At 48.9% G+C, this 23,477-nt stretch overlaps 1 protein-coding gene across 1 annotated transcript in view; it reads left to right on the forward strand.

Moving 5' to 3' along the window:
• The window catches only part of LRP1 (LDL receptor protein 1), a 704,914-nt gene that overhangs the window by 623,343 nt on the left and 58,094 nt on the right, over positions 1–23,477 (forward strand). The window contains exons 55-61 of the mRNA XM_069324493.1: positions 856–993; positions 1,472–1,588; positions 5,347–5,475; positions 8,579–8,788; positions 9,086–9,174; positions 15,190–15,325; positions 15,963–16,182. Of these exons, the coding sequence (XP_069180594.1) occupies positions 856–993; positions 1,472–1,588; positions 5,347–5,475; positions 8,579–8,788; positions 9,086–9,174; positions 15,190–15,325; positions 15,963–16,182 (1,039 nt within the window). The remainder of the gene's footprint in view (positions 1–855; positions 994–1,471; positions 1,589–5,346; positions 5,476–8,578; positions 8,789–9,085; positions 9,175–15,189; positions 15,326–15,962; positions 16,183–23,477) is intronic.

The following is a 23,477-nucleotide window of genomic DNA, read 5'->3' on the forward strand; positions in this document are numbered from 1 at the left end:
GGTGCAAACATCTTCAACAGCGCGGACGACACTCTTGCTATAGAGGCTGTCGCACTAGACGAAGGGCCGGCACTCAATGTCTCCATATCCTCTTCAAGCCAGGCCGAGGACAGCTCAAGTTGGGAAAAGAAGTGAAAGACTGTAGCCAAATGCCCACGGGCATGCAAATCCTCGGTAATGAAAAATTGCAAAAGGGTTGGAACCTGCACATTAAACTGCACAAGGCCAACATCACGAGAAAGCACAAGGGCAAATAACCAAGCATTAAAGTGCTCAAACTCTCACCCCCAAGGTAAACCTGCAGAACGGTAGAAGTTTTTCGCCATTCAAGCGTGTGGATGAGTGCCTCAGCGGCGGTGTGTGATGTCTGCTTGTTTCCTTGGGAATTGGGGGAGTTCTTCCTCTCTGTTCAGTTTTCCATTGTAATTTTCTTACCATGCAGGGTCTGTTTTGTTATGCCTACCTTTCCGAGTGCCTAACCTCGGTCGATGACAGATTAGGAAAGTCCCCTACCACAGAGGGGTTTTCTAAGACCATTGCTCCCTGTGCCTCTCTGAGGGGGGCAAATGTTCTGGCTTGTGGTCCCCGATAGGCTGAACTCCATTGACTCGTGTCCTAGTCTAATATATCGCATATTACTCCGATACCTCCAGGGAGCCGAAGAGCCTTCTCAAAGAAAAGCAAGATTTTGTTACCATCCATACTAATAAAACAATATCTAACCTGCAATTTAATTTTCATATTTGAATTCAGCACACCAAAATGCATGGTAAATAGCTCTATTTATCTCAAGAGCAGACAACTTTTGAAAAATTATTGACCAGTGTTACCAGGAAAATTAATTTATCTTAACAGGTGCAAAAATGGCCGCTGCATCCCTCGTTCCTGGAAGTGCGACGGGGAGTTTGATTGCCCCGGCAGAGAGGATGAAGGTGAAGACTGCTTCCAGACACACACTTGCGATGATTCACAGTTCAAGTGTGACAGTATGAAGTATGTAGGATTTGCATTACAAAAATTAGTTACAGTATTGTTTTCCTGAAAATACAATTTTGTGTTATTTAAATTTACCTAATGTATATAAAATCTATATTCATAAATAATTGTGCATTAATAATTGAGCTTGACATAAATATCAGTAAATTATTTACATGATAATGCTAACATAACATGTAATCATTAGAATTATGTACTCTATAATTTAGATTCAGAGTTAGATTTAGAAACTTTGTTCTGTGGTAATCTTTTAAGTACAGTATAAGATTGTAGCCATAATTTACTGAGAGAGAATGGGAAGCAGTTGGGAACATTGTTGTAATTAAAGGGAAATCTCATATTCATATCATGACATGATAAAGATCCAGGATAGACCAAAACAGACTTGATTTTAATTTCATATACATGTGCTGAGTTAATTTTTCCTGTACTCTACAGAATGGATTCCTTTTAACGAATGTACATACATTTTCAGGTGTATTCCTAAGCGCTGGAAATGTGACGGCGAAAATGATTGCATAGATGCATCTGACGAAACAGGATGTCCCGAGAGAAATTGTAGCGAGAGTGAATTTCGCTGCGATGATGGCAGGTTTGTACTTCTATATTGCTTTTACTTCATTATACAGTACTGCTCATGAGTTTATGCACACGTAATCAGCCATGTGTTTTCTCATCCAAATTATAGGTATCCGCACTCTAATTGTGAACAGATGTAAATCTCTTGACTAATCATAACTGTATTGATTAGTATAAAATCACTTGCAAATAAAGCTTCTATATCTAAGTCCAGAACAACTACTCACTAATCACCCAAACTGTCACCAGCACCGTGACCATCATCACACCGTGACCATCATCACACCGTGACCATCATCACACCGTGACCATCATCACACCGTGACCATCATCACACACACAATAAATGGTTATGAAGTCATTTCATATTTTAACATGAATAAATTCTTCCTCAGTGTTTTTACTTCTAATAAAGAAGTGGTTGAATAGCTTCAAAGTTGACATATTCCAGCTGGACTTGGTACAATGAAATGTGTCCAGGTACTTGAACATTTACAGGTGATTACTGTTATTTTAATGTTTAACCTCTGTGATGCGGTACATTTATTGTGACATTTTGGTGGTGCGCCAATAATGGTGTTCCCCCAAGTTTTGCCTTTGTAAATCTGAACATGTACATGTAAAAAAATAACAACTGTCGCACGGGCCATTCAAGACTCAGGAGTTGCCATAAAAATATTTACATTTATTTTTTCAATGCATTTTCAATGCTTTATAATTAATTTCTGTAGAGAGCCCATTCGGCTCCCTGGTGCTATATGGGGCTGATGTGTACATGTACATTAGACAGAGATGTGTATATATTAGACCGTGGCAAGAGTCAATCATTGGAGTTCTATGCCTCCCGGGGACCATGTGCCAAAACCTGGCCCCCTCAGTGAGGCACGAGGAGAAATGGCCTATAGAAACCCCCGTGTAGTTGGAAGTAGTCTGTCTGCCATCTACCAGGTCAGGCACCCAGAAGAGTAGGAATCCCAAAATAAACTACAGCTGGTTAAAAATTGCAATCCGAAAGTCGAATGAGCAAGCAGAACTCTCCAATCAGAAAACAAGGAAATGAGCATGTCACCACAGCCGCCGCGCCGCTGTCTGCGCAGCTCCCTTCTCCGCGGTAGGGGGTAGGGGGGTTGCCAGACCTCCGGTGCCGGTTACCCAACCCCAGTACTCACCTAATTGTGCTTGCAGGGGTTGAGCTCTGGCTCTTTGGTCCCGCTTCTTAACTGTCAGTCAACTGACGTACAGGTTCCTGAGCCTACTGGTCTCTATCATATCTACATTTGAAACTGTGTATGGAGTCAGCCTCCACCACATCACTGCCTAATGCATTCCATCTGTTAACTACTCTGACATTGAAAAAGTTCTTTCTAACGTCCCTGTGGCTCATTTCGGTACTCGGTTTCCACTTGTCCCCTTGTTCGCGTACTACCCGTGTTAAACAGTATCTTTATCTACCCTCTCAATTCCTCTGAGAATTTTGTAGGTAGTGATCATGTCTCCCCTTACTCTCCTGTCTTCTAGTGTTGTGAGGTGCATTTCTTGCAGCCTTTCTTCGTAACTCATGCCTCTTAGTTCTGGGACTAGCCTAGTGGCATATCTCTGAACTTTTTCAAGTTTCGCCTTGTGCTTAACAAGGTACGTGCTCCATGCTGGGGCCGCATACTCCAGGAGTGGTCTTGCATATGTGGTATACAAGGTTCTGAATGATTCCTTACACAGGTTCCTGAAGGCAGTTCTGATGTTAGCCAGCCTCGCATACGCTACAGATGTTATTCTTTTGATGTGGGCTTCAGGAGACAGGGTTGGTGGGATATCGACTCCTAGATACTTCTCTCTGTCCGTTTCATGAAGGACTTCATCTCCCATTCTGTATCCTGTGTCTGGCCTCCTGTTTTCACTGCCTAGTTTCATTACCTTACATTTACTCGGGTTGAAATTTAGTGGCCATTTGTTGGACCATTCATGCAGTTTGTCTAGGTCATCTTGTAGTCTCATACTGTCTTCCTCCATCTTAATCCTCCTCATAATTTTTGCATTATCAGCAATGACAGGAATGATTTTATACCATCTGGAAGATCATTTACATATATAAGAAACAGTATGGGTCCAAGGACTGAACCCTGTAGGACCCAACTGGTGACATCTCGCCAATCTGAGACCTCACCCCGCACAGTGACTTGCTGCCTTTTGTTACTTAGGTATTCCCTTATCCAATGGAGTACCTTCCCTTTTACTCCTGCCTGCATCTCCAGCTTTTGCACTAGTCTCTGGCATGGCACTTGAGGTTCCATGTCACTGAAAAATTTTCATTGATGCCCTAAATGACCACTACAGTAGTACTGTACCTTCAAAACATGGATCTATAAAAATAAGATTCCTCTAGGCATTAGACCAATTTTGCTACTGGACCACCACCCCTCAAAATTTAAATTTAATTAGAGTTGCAAATTTTGGAGTGGTTGCAGTAAAAGGTGTTCATATTGTTGGTCAAGTATCATGACAGTCGATTTGATAATGGACCAAGGCGGACCGAAACATCGTCATCTCCTCATCTTTGGGTGTGTGGTTTGGTCATCATATGCAGGCGATGAGTCACAATAACGTGGTTGAAGTATGTTGACCATAATACACTAGAAAGTGAAGGAACGACGACGTTTCAGTCCGTCCTGTACCATTCTCAAGTCGATTGTGACTCGAGTCACAATCAACTTGAGAACAGTCCAGGATGGACCTAAATGTGGTGGTCTCTACACTTTCTAGTGTGTGTTCTGGTCAACATTGGTCATCATATCTTCAGCCACGTTATTGTGACTCATCGCCTGCACATGTTCATATTGTATAGTAATGTTCAGCAGATTGCTGGCCATGGAAGGGCTCCCTTCCCACCAGAAAGTGGGAAGGGAGCATTCTTTACATTCAATGATGATTTTTTTTTATTTCTAGTTTTGCTGTTTTTGGGTTTTGATTATTAAATATTATTTGAAATAATAATATTTTAATGTGATTTGTTTTACAGTACAGTACTTATATTGTCCTACAAATTATTCAGAGTTTGTGGCTGTGTTCTGTGCTGTCTACGGACCTACTATGAGTGCATATGTACAGATCATGAGATTTTTCTATATATATTTGTACAATCTGATATGTTAAGAAAAGAAAGGCCTATCATTACTGTTAGTCACACATGAGGAGCGTATGAATCAGTATACCCTCTTGTAGAGTAAGTGCTGCCACCTGGTGGGAGAGAGGTGGTGGAAGCTCGTTTGTTATTATCTGACTAAATTAATCCAGGGTTCATATTGTCAGTCATATGTGTGACTTCACTGATAGTTCTGAAGGAGCTTGTGCTTTTGAGAAGTGAATTTGAATGTCTTATTCTTGTTGGCTGGAACTATCTCCAGTGACTCCCCAACCACCTTGTATATATATCACTATGACACTTGAGCAGTATAATTCTAATTCCTATTGTCAGGGACAGGAAGCTTGTACTTAGGCCAATGACTGACGTTTTCCAGGATGCAACCCACAACTGTTGACTAACTTCTGGGCACCGATTTACTGCTAAGTGAACAGAGGCATCAGGTGAAAGGAGATGTGCCAAACCATTTCTAAATGGGGATTGAACCCAGGTCCCTTAATTCTAAGATGAGGGAATAGACCACTGTCTCTGACTTCATATTAATTTTCTATGTAGTTTTGTTTCCACTTCACATACACAAAATTGTGTGTCTTTCACGGACACGACAAAATTAATCATGTCTTGTTTATTTATAGATGCATTGCCAAGAAATATCTCTGTGATGGTTCAACAAATTGTGCAGATGGCAGTGACGAAGCCAAGTGTGAAAAGCATTGTGGCGAGACCATGTTCAAATGTGAAACGATTCCTCAGTGCATTTTAAAGTAAGTTAGGTCATGTATCTTACTTTCTCACAGCCTGTGGCATTTACCTTATTTTCCAGTGATGCTGATAAATTATTGTTCTGTAGATCAATATACAGATTGTGTTTTGTAGCTTCCCACTTTACCTTTTGCTTCAAACTCCACGCTTCATGCTTATTTGGGATGGATGAAAGGGACAGTCTCACTTCACGTAGTTCGGCGTTCAAGTCACCGACCGTGCAAATGGATGGGCACCATTCCTCCCCCCATCCCATCCCATCCCATATCCTTATCCTGATCCCTTCCCAGTTCTATAAATTGTAATGGCTTGACAGCTTATCATGATAGTTCCCTTGCCTTCATGTTCGGTTCAACCATACGACAAGTAGAGCAAGATGGTTTAAGGAGATGCACTTGTTAAAATTTAGCTAATCATACAAAATAGACCCGGGATCAATGGATTGTTACAAGAGTAGAGTTGGGTCGTCTCCACCCAGACTCATATTCATGAGTTTGGGTGGAGACGAACAGGAGCTGCCTCAGATGGGCCAATAAGCTTTTTAGCGGTTTCCCTAAGTCTAATGTTCTCATGATCTTATATTTTTCATGATTATTATTTTCATTTATGTCTGCTACCATGTTTTATGGTTTTAAACATCAGTATTAATGTTTTATGGAATGTTTAGCTGTGTGGGTGTTTTATGCACTCCTGTGAGCTGTGTGTGTATAACATGCACCCCTGTGAGCTGTGTGTGTATAACATGCACTCCTGTGAGCTGTGTGTGTATAACATGCACCCTGTGAGCTGTGTGTGTATAACATGCACCCCTGTGAGCTGTGTGTGTATAACATGCACCCTGTGAGCTGTGTGTGTATAACATGCACCCTGTGAGCTGTGTGTGTATAACAATCACCCTGTGAGCTGTGTGTGTATAACATGCACCCCTGTGAGCTATGTGTGTATAACATGCACCCCTGTGAGCTGTGTGTGTATAACATGCACCCTGTGAGCTGTGTGTGTATAACATGCACCCTGTGAGCTGTGTGTGTATAACATGCACCCTGTGAGCTGTGTGTGTATAACAATCACCCTGTGAGCTGTGTGTGTATAACATGCACCCCTGTGAGCTGTGTGTGTATAACATGCACCCCTGTGAGCTGTGTGTGTATAACATGCACCCTGTGAGCTGTGTGTGTATAACATGCACCCTGTGAGTTGTGTGTGTATAACAATCACCCTGTGAGCTGTGTGTGTATAACATGCACTCCTGTGAGCTGTGTGTGTATAACATGCACCCTGTGAGCTGTGTGTGTATAACATGCACCCCTGTGAGCTGTGTGTGTATAACATGCACCCTGTGAGCTGTGTGTGTATAACATGCACCCTGTGAGCTGTGTGTGTATAACATGCACCCTGTGAGCTGTGTGTGTATAACATGCACCCCTGTGAGCTGTGTGTGTATAACATGCACCCTGTGAGCTGTGTGTGTATAACATGCACCCTGTGAGCTGTGTGTGTATAACATGCACCCCTGTGAGCTGTGTGTATAACATGCACTCCTGTGAGCTGTGTGTATAACATGCACCCCTGTGAGCTGTGTGTGTATAACATGCACCCCTGTGAGCTGTGTGTGTATAACATGCACCCTGTGAGCTGTGTGTGTATAACATGCACCCTGTGAGCTGTGTGTGTAACAGACACCCCTGTGAGCTTTGTGTGTAACATGCACCCCTGTGGCCTTGTAACAGGGGGGGGGTGAAATTGGCTCTTTTTGTCCATTATCCCGTCCCTAGTTAACTATTCTATAGTTCCCCCAAGAGTTCCTACTGCAACCTCTCTAATTCAACACCTTGTAACCTAGGTAATTGATTACCTAGGTGCTATGCCTGCAAGGCATTGTACCTTGATCAGCTACCCGCAACTCTAAGAGAACTCTAGAACATTTCACTGCCACGAACATATAAGAGAAATGAAAGGAAAGAACTGAATAATGAAGTAATGAGTGAGGGTTCGGGGTGAGAGGTGGGAGGAGCGTGGAGTGTCGTCAGTTGAAAGGGAAAGTGGAAGAGAGGAGAGAGAGTGAGTGAGTACGGAGAATGAGTAGAGGTAGTGGTAGAGGTAGAAGGGTAGATAAGTAGTACAAAGTTCTGCCACCATCCATTCTAACTCAGTACTTACAAGACAAGGAATGGAATTTGTCTGTATCACAAAATTATCCAAGGAGTTCATGTATCAACTCTAAACATGTATATATTAAAATCATCAAATCAGTAACCGCAAAGGCTCTCTCGCCTCAACTCTCAAAGCTCTAGGGAACAAAGTTAGACAATTTAAACAATAAATTCATCAATTATATTTTACATAAGTATCATAATTTAAGCAATTCAGCTTACTGTTCAAGATTAATATACAAAGTGAGTCATTACACAAGAATTTGAGAACCATAACAACCGTCTGCCCCAAGATAATCACACAATACTTTAGTAAACATGACTAAGTCACCTTCACGTTTAACTCACGGAAGACTGAGCCTAATTAGGATAGAGAGGGGGTGGAGGGGTTGACAGGGGGAGTCCCCACCCAGCCGAACAGCCTGGACTGTCTGTTGCTCACTGCTCTACTCTGCTCTGCTCCTGTTGTGCTGTCTCCTGTCCTCTCGAATCTACAGTTCCCTGGGTATTTATTGGGAACCTAGTAGCTAACTCTGCCCACAAGTAGATAGCTCCAGGCCCTCTACCAAGGCCCCACCTTAAACGGCGGCTTGTTTGATGGAACGACACTACCAACCGTTGGCTATTATCGGTTTAGCAGAAGCAAGGTGAAATCGCACGAGCTGACCACAGGTTGACTTGTGGTCATTAACACTTCTTGGTGTGACTTTCTTAATTACTAGGGGCCGCCAACCTGGTGCCTCTCAAAATCCTGTCTCGGTTGACTCTCGTACTCTGTGAAATATTAAATAAATAAAAACTAAACACCTTTATGGTGTTACAGGCTTTGTATATATAACATACATCCCTGTGAAGGTGTATTGCACATTACACTTACCTACTAAACATGCTGTGTATTATATAATACTTTGTAATTTATATAATTAATTACTAATGATAACTTGGTGCACAGAGACTGGGTGTGTGATAAGGATCCCGACTGTGGCGACGAATCGGACGAGCGCAACTGCAGCAGCACTTGTGGCCCCGGATTCACCCGTTGTGATAATGGCACGTGCGTCTTTGACTCGTGGGTTTGCGATGGTGAGAATGATTGTGCAGATGGCAGCGATGAAAGCAAGGAACAGTGTGCCAATCGTTCGTGCTCTGCAGGCAAATTTAGGTATGTGCCACGCTACACTAGGATGGTATGAGGGGTAGACAGTGTAAGCTTATGCTGAGAACAGGAAAGCTTTAGGGGTTAATGAAGCAAAATGGATCAGGTTTATTCTGATACAAATTTCAGAAGGCCTCTAATTTTAAAACTCCATTTTATACTGATTTAGAATAGGGAAGCCTAAGATTAAGTGGAACATGTATATGCCAGTTTAGAACTGGAAGCTTTTTTTTATGAAGGAAACTGGATTATACTGATTTAAGGCTTGAAATTTACAACATTTAAATTTTTGTGTTTTCCTAGGTGCAAAAATAACGTGTGCATTATGGAGGGCCACGTGTGTGATGGTGAAGACCACTGTCACGATGCCTCAGATGAAGCTCCGGAGCTGTGTAAGTATTAGCAGCGTCCACCTGCAAAACGAGTACCATTTTCTCTTGATCTCATCTTAATAATGTCGAAGGATATTTTTAGGAAAACCGAGCCAGATATCATCAAGCATCTTCATATCCACTTATCAAACCTATACATGTTTCCTCAATCATGGTGGCTTAGTCTGTATTTATTAAAGAGTTTACGAGCTTGGAAATGTTGCAAGGTCATTCTTGACCCCATGGTTATTTTTGGCATGAAGAACTTTGCAGTGACTCGAAATCTATGGGTGATCTATGGCACCATTGGATCACCTCAGGGGGGGGGGGTCCTAGCCACCTACCTACCCTCCCTGGCACCCTAGGTCACCCCAGGGGGGTCCCTGGCACCCTAGGTCACCCCAGGGGGGTCCCTGGCACCCTAGGTCACCCCAGGGGGGTCCCTGGCACCCTAGGTCACCCCAGGGGGGGTCCCTGGCACCCTAGGTCACCCCAGGGGGGTCCCAGCCACCTACCTACCCTCCCTGGCACCCTAAGTCACCTGGGGGGGTCCCTGGCACCCTAGGTCACCCCAGGGGGGTCCCTGGCACCCTAGGTCACCCCAGGGGGGGTCCCTGGTACCCTAGGTCACCCCAGGGGGGTCCCTGGCACCCTAGGTCACCCCAGGGGGGTCCCTGGCACCCTAGGTCACCCCAGGGGGGTCCCAGCCACCTACCTACCCTCCCTGGCACCCTAAGTCACCCTGGGGGGGGTCCCTGGTGCCCTAGGTCACCCCAGGGGGGTCCCTGGCACCCTAGGTCACCCCAGGGGGGTCCCTGGCACCCTAGGTCACCCCAGGGGGGTCCCTGGCACCCTAGGTCACCCCAGGGGGGGGGTCCCAGCCACCCTCCCTCCCTGGCACCCTAGGTCATCCCAGGGGGGTCCCTGGCACCCTAGGTCACCCCAGGGGGTCCCTGGCACCCTAGGTCACCCAAGGGGGGGGTCCCTGGCACCTACCCTCCCTGGCACCCTAGGTCATCCCAGGAGGGTCCCTGGCACCCTAGGTCACCCCAGGGGGTCCCTGGCACCCTAGGTCACCCCAGGGGGGTCCCTGGCACCCTAGGTCACCCCAGGGGGTCCCTGGCACCCTAGGTCACCCCAGGGTGGGTCCCTGGCACCCTAGGTCACCCCAGGGGGGTCCCTGGTACCCTAAGTCACCCCAGGGGGTGTCCCTGGCACCCTAGGTCACCCCAGGGGGTTCCTGGTACCCTAGGTCACCCCAGGGGGGTCCTTGGCACCCTAGGTCACCCCAGGGGGGTCCCTGGCATCCCAGGTTACCTCAGGGGGTCCCTGGCACCCTAGGTCACCCCAGGGGGGGTCCCTGGCACCCTAGGTCACCCCAGGGGGGTCCCTGGCACCCTAGGTCACCCCAGGGGGGTCCCTGGCACCCTAGGTCACCCCAAATGAAAATTAAGAAGCAAGCATGACGTCATAACGCTGCTGTGCCGCTGTCTATACAACCACCCCCTCCCCGGGAAAGAGAAGGGGGGAGCCCCAGACCCTCGCTCCGGCGATCCACACCCTCAGCTCTATTTGGCTGATGTGTTGCTGGCAAAGTCGTGTTCCTCTGGCTCCAGATTTTGTCTGTTTCTATGCCTTGTGGCGTGGTCCTGTCTCTACAGTTGGTGTTCGAGCCAGGAGTAATATTCTTCAAGTACTGTACTTGGGTTGCATGTGCCTAGGGTTTCCTTCCCTAGGTGCCCTGTAAGTACTGCCCTTGGGGCTTGGGGGCCACCTTCCACAAGTTACCTTGGGGTCTACCTCCGCTTTACCTTTTACTGCTCGTTGATACACTTCCCTTGGAGTCAGCTAGGGTTTTTGTTTGCCCGTTTGCCTCTGGGTATGGGGCCATTTTCGTCACTGGTAGGGGTGCACGGTTCAGCACAGTTTATCACCTCTCATAGCAGCCGGCTCTGTTCCACCTGGGCACGTTGTCCTCTTATGTGGTTTTCTTTTTCTTTTTTCTCAACCTATTGGAGGGTCTACCTCTTGGTTGGTCATACCTTATTGTTCTTGGTGGTCCTCTGCTAGACTCCCCGCAAGTGTACACGTCCCGGGGGTGCAGCTTTTAGTAGTTTGCTTGGTAGTTTTGGGATGCCAGTTAGCTGTACCCTTCCTGGGCTTTCCTTAACATGTTACCTAGGCTAAGAGCCTGGGAAACCCTGCAGGGGCTCCTTGGTTCAATGGATGCGACCCCCGAGTCCCTTCTTGCTTCGTGCGAGATTGACTGTTGCTCTGTCCCATTGTCTCAGGGTGACAATCACAGGTTGTGCCTTCGCCATGCTGCCTGTAGGGTCGGTGATTCTTTTGACCCGGAGTCGTGCGACGTTTGTTGTTTGTACGTTCTCCAGTTCACCCGAGCTACTGATCATGACATGTGGGTGCAGGAGGCTGAAGCTTTGCATGCTCGGTTTAGGTTGCTGCAACACGATAGGTTGATTGCTTCCCCGGATGCCTCGAGACTTCCCATTTTGGTTTTAGGGATCCGGACTTTGGGGTGGGAGTTGCCTCGACTTTGATTTTGTCCACCCCTCCTTGTTCTTTCCCTATGGTTGTTCTTCTGATTCCTTCCCCCTTGCTTCCGGCTCCAAAACGTCTTGGGGACTAGCGGTGAAGGCATTCGAGCCTGGAACTCCAGGTCGTACTTCTGGGTCTGACCAATGTGCCCCCTTCATTCCTGCCTTTTCTTTAGAGGGGAGGGGGGGGGGGGTTGGAGGACTTCTGTGCCCAGTCTTCGGGGTGAGGTTCCTGGGGTGGTGGAGGGATTGACTTGGGGGGGCCTGGAGCCTCATTGGACCCCGCCAGGGTTTTTGTACCCTCTGAGCGGGGCTTGGTGTTACGAGGAGAGAGGTTCGCTATCGCTCCCTCATTGTACGAATTGGATTTGGCGTCTACCCCTCCCCGGGTTCAGTTCTGTGATTCCGTCGGTTCTTTGGGTCTGTCCTTCTGGAAGTTTTCGGTTTCCTGCTTCTCGTCCCAAGGGCGTGAAGCCCTTGTGGCTTACCTCTTGCGCGACCCGGATTATGCTTTTGTAATGGATCCGTGTTCCTTTGTGTGTGGATCTTCATGCCCAAATGGGTTTGATATGAAGTTCTGGAGTTTTCCTGGTTAGCAAACTGCCTACTTCTTTCGTTGGAAGCTTGGCATACATTCTGTCGATCCCGCACGCTTGAGTGGAGGGAGGCTCACACGGTGTTGCAGGTTTTCCTGGGGGGGGGGGGGCAAATTTGAGCATCTCAATGCATGCTTGTTTGCCCCTGCCCTTCTGTGGGATGTTGGTGTGATGCAGCTTCATGTGAAGGGTCCTTCCTTTTTGGCTGCATTGGTCGCTGAAGATTTACCCACGCGTGGCTTGTTGGCCCCTGGCCCTGCGTTTCTTCTCCCTCCTTGAGCTGTCCTCGAACTGGCTTGAGGTGGATGTGGAGGTGCTTAGAGCTGCCTCTGGGTCTGGTGCTTTGCCCTCGGTGGTGCGTTTATCATCTGCATTGTTGAAGCTGTTCCCGCCGCTCCTGCGGGATGCGGTTTCGCAATTTTTTGCTTCTCAGCTCGCGTGTTGGCTGGTGATGCTCGCTTCTTCCTTGGAATCTGCATGGGCACTGGCTCTTAAGCTGTCTTCGCCCTTTTGTCCATTGCTGTTTGCAGAGTCTGCAAACAGCAACGGACAAAAGCAGATTGTGCAGTATCTACAGGCTGCTTCTGCCAGTTAACGTCCTATGTTGGATTTGTTGGTCCTCCGGGGGGCTCGTGAGGGGCCTTCATGGCAGGGTTCTGCCAGGGCTCGGGGTTCTTCCCATCATGATAGGCCATTGGTGCCAGATTTGGCACCGGCACCGGTTTGATTGGGTGATCATCCTGTGTTTCACTTGGGTGCTCGTAAGGTGCGTCGGCTCTTTCGTGGTTCGTCCCATTGATGGGGCGGTGGGGGATGGAAGGCTTGCTCTGTTTGCTCGTGCCTGATCTCGCGATTTATGGGCGTTTCGGATCATTTTATGCGGCCTGTGGTGGCGTTGGGTGGCCCCTCCTTGTTCGGGGGGTTTGGGGCTGGCGGGGCAGACCTCTTCTGCGCCCTGTCAGGTCGTCTTGGAGTGGGTTCGCTTGGGCGTGGTCGAAATGACCTCATCCCTCATGTGGGTTTCCCACATGTTTCCAATCCTGAAACAGGATTGCGCGGACCTTAGGTTCGTTCTGGACTTGTCCGGTCTGAACCCATGGGTTTATTGCCCCTCGTTTCAGATGACTACTCTATCCCAGGTTCGTCTCCTGTTGGAGCTGAACACTTGGTGTCCCTGGACCTCAAGGACGCGTACTGGCATGTTCCGATTCATCCGAGGTTCAGGAACTGGCTCGGTTTTGTAGTGGGGCATCAGAGTTACCGCTTTCATTGCCTTCCATTCGGTTTGAATCTGGCTTCTTGTGTTTTCTCACTCCGTACTCAGGTCATGGTGGCCCGCTTGCGTCAGTTAGTTCAGGTTCTACCCTACCTTGACGACTGGTTGGTGTGGGCTCCCAGCCAGTCTCTGTGTATGCTTGCCAGGATTTTGGTTCTTTCCCAGCTCGCCGGGATTGGGTTCCTTGTGAACTGGCGAAAGACCTATCTGGTTCCCTCTCAGGTTCAGTCTTGGCTGGGGGTTTTGTGTGGGACACTCGGACCGCTTCCCTGTCTCTCCCTCCGGTGGCACTGGTTCGGCTGTGTTCCCACCTGCATCTGTTTTTGAGGAGCTCCCGGATCACACGGCGGTTGTTTGAGGGTTTGTGCAGGAGCCTGAACTTTTGCCATGATGGTCTACCCGCCGGGTCGAGTGTAGCTTCGTCGCCTGTTCTGGTTCCTTCAGGGACGTCCATTCCACCTCTCTCACGACCACTGGGTTCGGCTTCCGTGGGCGTTGCATCGGTTGCTGTGTTGCTGGCTTCCTCTTCTGGTTTTTCGGGGATTCAGTGCCTTGGTGCCTACCCGAGCCCTCACTGGATGTGTTCATGGACACGTCGTCTCTGGGCTGGGGCTTTGTGACCAGTGCTCACCAGGCTGGGGGAGCACTGCCCAGGGATGGTGGGGCCCTTCCTTCCATCGGGCTCTCAGCACAGTGCGGGAGTTCGCGGCTGTGTGGATGTAGCTCCGGAGGATTCTCAAGAGGATTCAAGTCTTCTCCTCTTGAGACTTCACCATTATGGGTAATTTTATGAACTTGGTTGCCAGTGTGAGCACCGTTGCTAGCAGACTTCGAACTTTTCCCCTCCCACAGCTCGTCTTACATCTTACTCTACAAGTTTTTTCTGCAACACAACCTGTAGATGACTTCTGACTCATGTTACTTTTCTTGAAGCTTTCTTCTCCTTACTTGCCTTACCTTACTACTCCATGGAGCACATGCTGCCACTCACTTTATAAGCAAGTCCCCAATAACTACTGGTGAGCAGGGGGTGAGCAGTTAAGGATCGGTTTCTAGTCGACCCTTCTTCACCAAGGCTCAATGTCAGTCAAAATCACTCGCAAGCCATGGTATGAGCATCACCACTGCACCACAGGGACTGATAATGTGATGTTGCATAAAACTTCAGCATGATGTAGTAACTGCATCGTATGATATTTCATTATCCTCTAGACCATCTGGGTTGTGCCCTTGGTTGACATTGTTACAAATGTGAATTCCATATGATAGTACTGAGACATGCTTTCTCACGTGTGAGTGAGATACCCACGGATTCTTCAGGAATTTTGGTTCCTTAAAATAATGAGCAGATTGAAGTGTATGGTAATTTGTAGTCTTGCCCTCATTGTTTACAATAAAACTTTATATATGGAAGGTGGTTGCAGTCATATTCCTATGTCCTTAACCAACAAATTGGCAGTCTTATAGTAGAGGCTTAACTTAGAGTAACTGTCCCTCTTTAAAACATGTGCGAGTGTCTCTTTACACTACCTAATAAAAGCCTCCAGCATGTGGGCATTATCCTGTACTGTGTAGTTTCTTCAAGCTGATGTATTCTTTTTCTTTTCAGGCCAGAGAAAAAAAGTGTGTGGGCCAGGACAGTTCCAGTGTAAAAATGGCCACTGTATTGGGAAAGAGAGTTTATGTGATGGTTTTGATGACTGCGTAGATGACAGTGATGAAGAGAATTGCCCTAAAGGTTGCAGGTATGTGCCCTTGTTCACTGACAAATGTTTACTAACATTCTTAGTCTGGGAGGGTGCCCTTGGTGGGTTCCTGAAGCTAGCCACTGAGGGCACCCTCCCAGAAAGAAGAGTTTCATTACATAAAATGGTAGGTTTTTATTTTAGGTTACCCATAGCTGCAGCCAAGAGCAAAACATACTCTAGAAACTTGTCACTGGTAAAACACAGGTCAAATTAATTACTGTGGTATCATTGTCTGCAAATGTCAGTCCACTACCGTATGTTTCACTAATGTAAGAATGTGTCAAAATAAACTGTTTAATGTTACAATTTTAGCATTTATATCTTAATCTGATTTTCTGAATATAACTGCTGCTGCCTTTGTCTCCCTATGAGTCTAGCTGTTTAGAATACCTTGAACAGGTGAAAGTTCTCGAGCTATCTTTCCCCTATTTCACTCTGGTTATTCTCCATTGAATAGATCTATTTTTGTATCTGTTTTATATATAAATATAAATAAATGTGTATGTATATATATATATATATATATATATATATATATATATATATATATATATATATATATATATTATATAATAGAATATATCTAGCAATCATATATCTAATACAAGCATATATCTGGCACTCATTTTTTCAGATTTGGAGAATGTTCACAGGTGTGCAATGTGAAGAAGGATGGGAACCACACGTGCACCTGCGCTCCTGGCTACTCCCTCCACAGCTACTCCCAGAAGAATCAGAAGTCGTGTTTTGCTGACGGCAACCTGGCGTACATGGTGTTGGCAAATGATAACCACTTGAGAAAACTTTCTCCATATAAACATGGCAACTCTGCTAGTATTCTCACTTTAACCGAGGTAACATTTGATCATAATTTAGGCTAAATTTATTATATATTTGTATGCATGTTTAAACATGTAGGAATAATGACAATTGCTCTTCATTTCTTGGTAGCATTTTGGCAACTCTAAATTATTACTATCATAAATACCTTACCTGTTTACCACCTTCATAGGGGTGGGGGAAAGGCATCTAACTGGAAGAAAGAGAACAACAAATAAGAAATAAGGACTAAAGATAATAATAATAAATCCTTTGAATGTAGATGGAAAGTCCTTTCCTGAGCAATCCACTCTGTTGACGTTATAGCATTGCTATTTGATGGACATAGCAAAGTGCCGACCTAGTTAGTATGATCTTCTTGTACCCAACATGGCAAGGGGTCTGTTCAAGCCTACTGCGATCACATCATATTCAGTGCAGCGGGAGTTATTTCAAGCTCTCACATGCAATCTTCTCATCCCCGATACAGCACAAGTATTTTTCAGTTTTATTCTGCAAGACCCTTAGAGAGAGAGAGAGAGAGAGAGAGAGAGAGAGAGAGATGGGAACCACTGACGCATTCTCAGTCAAGCCTCGAATGACCTTCAAAAAGTTTATTCACCTACACAAAAAATACCTTTCCATGCATTATTTAGCTTCAAAGTGTTTGCCAATATTGCTGTACTAAACTTAAGTTAACTACTTTCTACCTAATACCACTGCCCAGCATGTTCTCTTGATATACACCAGTTCCTTCCTTGCCCCTCAGTCTTATTTTGTTCATTTTCTGTGGGGAGCCCCTACGGCTCCCTGGAGCTTATCGGGCTAATGTGTGTTATGTTAGACCAGGACATTAGCTAAGGAGTTCAGACCTACCAGGGACCAGCGCCAGAACCTGGCCCCTTCAGAGAGGTTTCAGGGAGCAATGGCCCTGGAAAACCCCATATGGTTGGGGGTTTTCCTTATCTGCCATCGACCGGGGTTAGGCACCCAGAAAGGTAGGCGTAACAAAACAAACCCCACATGGTAAGAAACTACAACAAAAACCGAACAGAGAGGTAGAAAACTCCCTACAATCCCAAGGAAACAAGCAAACAAGCAAACATCACACTTTACTGCCGCGCCGATCGTCCGCGCAGCCCTCCCCACCCCGGGAGGGGGAGGGGGGACCCCCGGACCTACCGCGCCGGCTGCCAAGCTCCAGTTCGTTCGCTAATGTCAACCGGGATTGACGCTTCTCTGGCCTCAGTTTCCTAGGCGGTGTTTGCCTTGTGTGGCGTTCACTGCCGTGTGTTGTGGTGTGCGGTGGCCAGGAGTACTTCATCAGTGCCGGGGCTGCATGTGCTTAGTGGCTGACTTCCCTAAGCGCCCTGTGAGTACTGCCCTTGCGTTACAGGGTTATCTTCCCTGGGGCGTTCGGGAACCATTCCCGTAGAGGTTCTTGCTGTTCGGCATTTGCCTCGCCCTTGGGGCCAGCTGGGGCTTGGGGCCCTTGTTTGGCCCTGGGTAGGGATTGGTATTGTGCTGGTTAGGGCGTCAAGGTGTTGCGCAGCCTGCCACCTAAGCGGCGGCCGGTTTCTGTTGCCTCTGGAGACGGTGTACTTTTGCGGGGTTTTTCTTTTGTTTTTCATTTTCTTGCCTGGTGGGGGTCTGCCTAAGGTGGTTATAGTTCCACTGGTAGTGTTTGGCGGCCCTCTGCTAGGCCCCCGTGCTTGTACACGTCTCAGGGGTTTTCAGTGCTATCATCTACCCTCTTGTTATGTTTGGGTTTCTTAACCGGTTAGCAACACCTTGCCCGGGCTTCCCGTAGTTGTTACCCTACGGGCCCTGGAAACCCCTGTCTGGGCTCGGGGGACCATTGAATGTGTCTTCCGGGTTCCAACCCGTCTTGAACGGGATCGTTGGTTGCTGTTCCCTTGTCTCCGGGTGACAGTCGCCATTTTTACCTCCGTCATGCTGCCTGTTGGGTCACTGACACCTTGACCCGGAGTCTTGCGAGTGATTCTCTGCTCGTTCTCCAGTACTCTCCTGATGTTATTACTGTTCAGAGTACAGGCGGCATCCGTGTTGCAAGCTAGGTTAGGTTGCTGCAACATGCTAGGTTGGTTTCCCACTCGAATGCCCCGTGGCCGCCCCGTTTGGTTAGGTGCTGCTCGCCCCTTTCTCTCCATGTTCCCGGCTCCGGACCGTCTGCGGGTTTCGGGGTCGGGGCGGGGTTCAGTTGCGGCAGAGACTCGGGCGGTTTTCGGGGGATGCCCCGTTCGGGTTGGGGACGGAGGTTTGAGCCTGTGCCTCCTGCCAAGGCTTCTGGGTCTTACCAGCGGCCCTTTCTTGTTGCCTTTCCCATGGGCTCTTGCTTTTCTTTAAGGGCGGAGGGCTTGGAGGACGGCTCTGCCCCGGGGCCTCTGTTGTTGGTTCCCGGGGCTGTGGGGGTTGCCTGCTAGCAGTTCTGGGGCGGTTTTGCCCCTTCAGGGGTTTTTCTGCTGTTGGGCGTCGTTTTTCGCCCTTCCAGTCTGCTAGCTTCCCACATTTGCTGGCGTGTTTTTGTGTATTAAGCGTCAGTCACAGCCCCTGCTGGCGGCCATTTTCGTCTGCCGGTTTCACGGCATGGCCACCAGGGCGGCGTTGCGGTTTGTTTACATGCGTCTGGGTGTGCGAGTGAGCGTCTCTGGCGAGTTTTCAAAAAATTTGCAGGGTTTTTGTTCTCCTGTTGTCGTTTCTTTGTTTTTCTGGTGTTTTCTTGCCGTTGCCTGTTCCTCTGGGAACGTTTGGGTGTTGATTTTGGGTCTGAGCCTCTGGGTTTAGGCTCAGTGCCCCTGGCTGGTATGCTTGCTCCCACACCTTGCCCCTCGGTTTTCGGTCTGTTGGGACCGTTTTCCCAGGGCGTTCTGCTGGGGTCTGTGCTTTGCCTTTTAGTGGTGTTCTCCGCCGGCAAATGTGGTGGTTTGGGCTCCCCCTGGTTCGATTCTGGGTTCCTTTGGGTTCCTTGGTTTCGTTCTGGAGGTTTCTTCCTCTTGGGCCCCCTTTTGTGGGTTCGGGGGACTTTGTTTCCTCGTGTGACCCGGTTCTGCCTTTTGGGGTTCCGGGGTCTTCCTGGCTTGCAGACTGAGCTTTTTGGGTCTTGGCACATGTTGTGGTTGTGCTGGGACTTTGAGGTTTTGCTGTCGAGGTGGGCCTTTTGATGCAGTTTTGTGCCTTCTTTGCCTGGCCAGCGTAGTGCTCTTTGCCACTAGTCGGCGGCTTGTGCTTTTACAATATATGTCCTCACCTAGTTGTGCTTGTGGGGGTTGAGCTCTGGCTCCTTGGTCCTGCCTCTCAACCGTCCGTCAACAGGTGTATCGGTTCCTGTGCCTCTTGGGCTCTGTCATGTCTACATGTGACATTGTATGGGGGTCAGCCTCGTTACTTGTGTGAGGAGTCGCCACTTTACTTCTTAGTGCTTTCCCGTTCCCATTCTGACACTCAAAAAAAAAAAAAAAAAAAAAACTTTAATTCTATCTGTGGCTCTTTTGGGTACTCAGTTTCCACCTGTGTCCCCTAGTGCGTGTGCCCCTTGTGTTACATAGCCTGTCCTTCTCAACCCTGTCGATTCCCTTGGGTATCTTGTATGTGGTGATCAGGTCTCCCCTCACTTCCTCTTCCAGCGAAGTGTGGTTTCATTCCCGTAGTCTCTCCTCATGACTTCGGTAGTGTACTTTTTCTTTCTGAAGGGGTTCTGTTCCCTTCTCTGTTGACTGGGCGCTGGGGGAGCAGCTTGCTCTGTTGCCTCTCGCTTGGTCCCGCTGTTGGTGGGCGCTTTGGGTTGTCTTCCGGCCTCTGCTGGCGTCGGAGGACGGCTTCTCCCCCTTGGGGGGGGTTCAGAGCTGGCGGGGTGGGCTTCTTCCCTGCGCTTCGTCATTTCCTCTTCGTGGGTGCGTGGGGCGTGGTCGATCCGCCCCATCCTTCTGGGCTTCCCGTCTGCTCTTTGCGGTCATGAGCTTTTCCCGTCTGCTCTTTGCAGTCATGAGCTTTTCCAGTCTGCAGTTCTTCTGGACTACTTCCGTCTGCGCCCTGGATCCTCTGCCCTGCTCGGAGGACTGTTGTCTCCTGTTCAGATTCGGTTAGGGCCGGGTGCATGGATGGTGGACCTGGACCTCCAGGTCACTTCTTGGCACGTTCCTCTCCAGTTTTTCTGGGGCTAGCACGGTTGGTAATTACCTATGTGTACTTACCTAAGTGTAGTTACAGGATGAGAGCTACTCTCGTGGTGTCCAGTCTTCCCAGCACTCTTTGTCATATAATGCTTTGATTATAATTGTCATATTGTCATATAATGATTGTCATGTGTCATAATATGTCTTCATATGATTGTCATACAATGCTTTGGTGGTGGGGCTTCAGGTTTGCTGTTTTTATTGCATTCCCTATTTTGTGAAGGGCACTTTGTATACTCTTTGCATCTTTACCGGATCTTAGTGCCCTGTCTGCGTCTGAGATTCGGTGTCTGGCCTACCTCGACGACTGGCTGGAGTGGGCTCCCAGTCAGTCCGCTTGTCTGCTCGCCAGGGGATGGTTCTTTCCAGATCGCTGGGTTTGGTTTCCTGGTGATCTGGAGGTTTTACCTTCTGTTTCCGTCCCGGGTTCGGACCTGGGCCTTGTTTCAGGCTCTTGGGCCCCTCATTGTCTTCCCTCCAGAAGTGTTACTGTGGCTGTGGTCCCGCCTTTGGCTGTTCAGGAGGGGGTCCCGGGTTGCTCAGCGGTTGCTTGGGCGGTTGTGCGGGAGTTTGCACTTTGGCGTGCTTGTCTGCCCGCGGAGTCGGGTTTGGCTCCGGCGTCGGTTGGTTCCTACGGAGACTCCACTTCCGCCTCTTGCATTCCTTGGGTTCCTCTGGGGATCTGGTGTTGGTGCTGCGTCACCAGCTTCCTCTTTGGGGTTTTCGGGGTTCCGTGCCTTGGCGGCTCCCCGAGCCTTCGCTCGATGTGTTCACGGACGGGTCGTCTCTCGGCTGGGGCTTTGTGACCAGTGCTCACCAGGTCGGCCGAGGTTGATGGAGTCTGTCTGTCCGTCGGGCTCACAGCCCGGTTCAGGTGTTCATGGCTGTCTGGTTTGCGCTTCGGAGGGTTTGGGTCACTAGGTACTCTACCATTCAGCTCTGTTTGGACTGTTCTCTGGTGGTTCTTGCCGGAACCACAGGGGGTTTGGTTAACCGTGTGGTTCGTGTCCGGGGTGTGTCCTGCGTCCTGGTGGGCAGCTGTCTCGGTTCATTCCTCTTCGTGGGTTGGCCAGTCGTCGCCGATTCGTTTTGTTGGCTCTGTTGGGCTTATGGACTCCTGGCCATGGACGTCTTCGGGTCGGCGTGGTCTAGGCGTCGCCCGTTTTGTGGCGCCCTTCCCACCTGCGAGGACTTCACGGTGGAGGCTTTCGGCAGGCCTGGTCGAGGTGGGGGGTACCTGTACCTCTTCTCCCGGTCCAGCTGTTGCTTCGGGTTCTGGCTCAGTTGCAGCCCATTCCCACGAGAACAGTCCTTATGGTTCCACTGTGGCCGGCCCGGCCTTCTTTTCAGACGCTGCTTGATAGGTGTCCGTACCCGGGGCGTTTTTCCTGAGGCTTCGCCTCTTTCAGCAGGCCGAATCGGTCCTGTCCGTGACTGGTTCGGCCTTCTCTTTGGCTCTTCGCGTCTGGTATTTTGACGCAGGTATCGCCATCTCTATGGTGTTCAGGTGGCTTTGTTGACGGTGTCCCACCTGCGAGCTTCGTCTTGGAGACTGTATGACGGTTATTACGTCTTCTCGCGTTTTGTTTCCCCTCCGGCCTGCTCATGAGTCGCCTGAGCCATCCTGGTCCTTGTTCAGGGTGCCTTCTTCTCTTCCCCTCAGTTTGTGGTAGCCCCTTCGGTTTCAGTTTCCTCCTCTTTGGTACTGGTGGTAGCTTTATTGGTGTGCAGCCTTTCTCTGTCCTGGCGACGGTCGAGACGGCTGCTTTCCGGAGGGGTTCTTGGGGTATTGGTACTTGTTTGGTTTGGCCGGGGGGTGCGTCCTGTGTTGTCCAGTTGTGCTTTTTGCTGTTGCCGGCGTACCGTGCCTGGGGATGCGCTGTGGTTGATCCGGTTCCTTCGTTCCCTGTTTTCAGGGCTCGGGTTTCCCGGGTCGTCCGCAGTGTTTTCCTTCTTACTGCGGTCTGTCTTTGCGCCCGTGCTGTTCAGACGTTTGCAGCAATTGCTGCTGTGTTGGTGACGTCTCGGGCTCATTTCGGGCGCAGGGAATTGTGGGTCGCACAGGTTTTTGGCCGCCCATCCATATGTGCGTCTGTTCTTGGGCGTTCTTGTTGCCTTGGGTTGCAGGTTTGCGACCGGTTGTCTTGGCTTTGCGTTGCAGAGTTTGTGGCGGCCGCCTCCCGGGTTAGCCCTTTCTTTTCCTTCTCTTTGGGTATGAAGCTCCAGGGAGCCGTAGGGGCTCCCCACAGAAAACCAGCCTTGAATGTAATGAAACGCCATTTTCTGGGTGAGCCCCGGAGGCTCCCTGGAAACCCTCCCTCCCACCGGTCGGCGGTTTTTTCGCGTTGGTTGAAGCTTAGCTTCCGAACTGGAGCTTGGCAGCCGGCGCGGTAGGTCCGGGGCTCCCCCCTCCCCCTCCCGGGGTGGGGAGGGCTGCGCGGACGATCGGCGCGGCAGTAAAGTGTGATGTTTGCTTGTTTGCTTGTTTCCTTGGGATTGTAGGGAGTTTTCTACCTCTCTGTTCGGTTTTTGTTGTAGTTTCTTACCATGTGGGGTTTGTTTTGTTACGCCTACCTTTCTGGGTGCCTAACCCCGGTCGATGGCAGATAAGGAAAACCCCCAACCATATGGGGTTTTCCAGGGCCATTGCTCCCTGAAACCTCTCTGAAGGGGCCAGGTTCTGGCGCTGGTCCCTGGTAGGTCTGAACTCCTTAGCTAATGTCCCGGTCTAACATAACACACATTAGCCCGATAAGCTCCAGGGAGCCTCCGGGGCTCACCCAGAAAATGGCGTTTCATTACATTCAACGCTGGTTTTTTGTTCATATGGTTCTTTACCAATTTACTGGGTTTGGGTACTAGTTGTGCTGGCGGAGGTCCTAATTGGTTCCATCCCAGGTTCAGACTTGGCTGGGCATTGTGTGGGACTCTGGCAGTTCTCAAGGCTTTGGTCTCTATTTAAGCCAGCAGTGGTTTGTTTTGACTTGCTAACTTTTTGGTTGCCTTTCCTGGTGATGTGGCAAAAATGTCACTACTCCCTGCGCCTCTTCGAGTGGTCCAGGTTCTGGAGCTGGTTTCCAGTAGGCCTATAGAACTCCACAGCTGATGCAATTTTACAAGATGATTAAATATCAGCA

This window comes from Procambarus clarkii, chromosome 14 (genome assembly GCF_040958095.1).
Source record: "Procambarus clarkii isolate CNS0578487 chromosome 14, FALCON_Pclarkii_2.0, whole genome shotgun sequence".
NCBI lineage: Eukaryota > Metazoa > Arthropoda > Malacostraca > Decapoda > Cambaridae > Procambarus > Procambarus clarkii.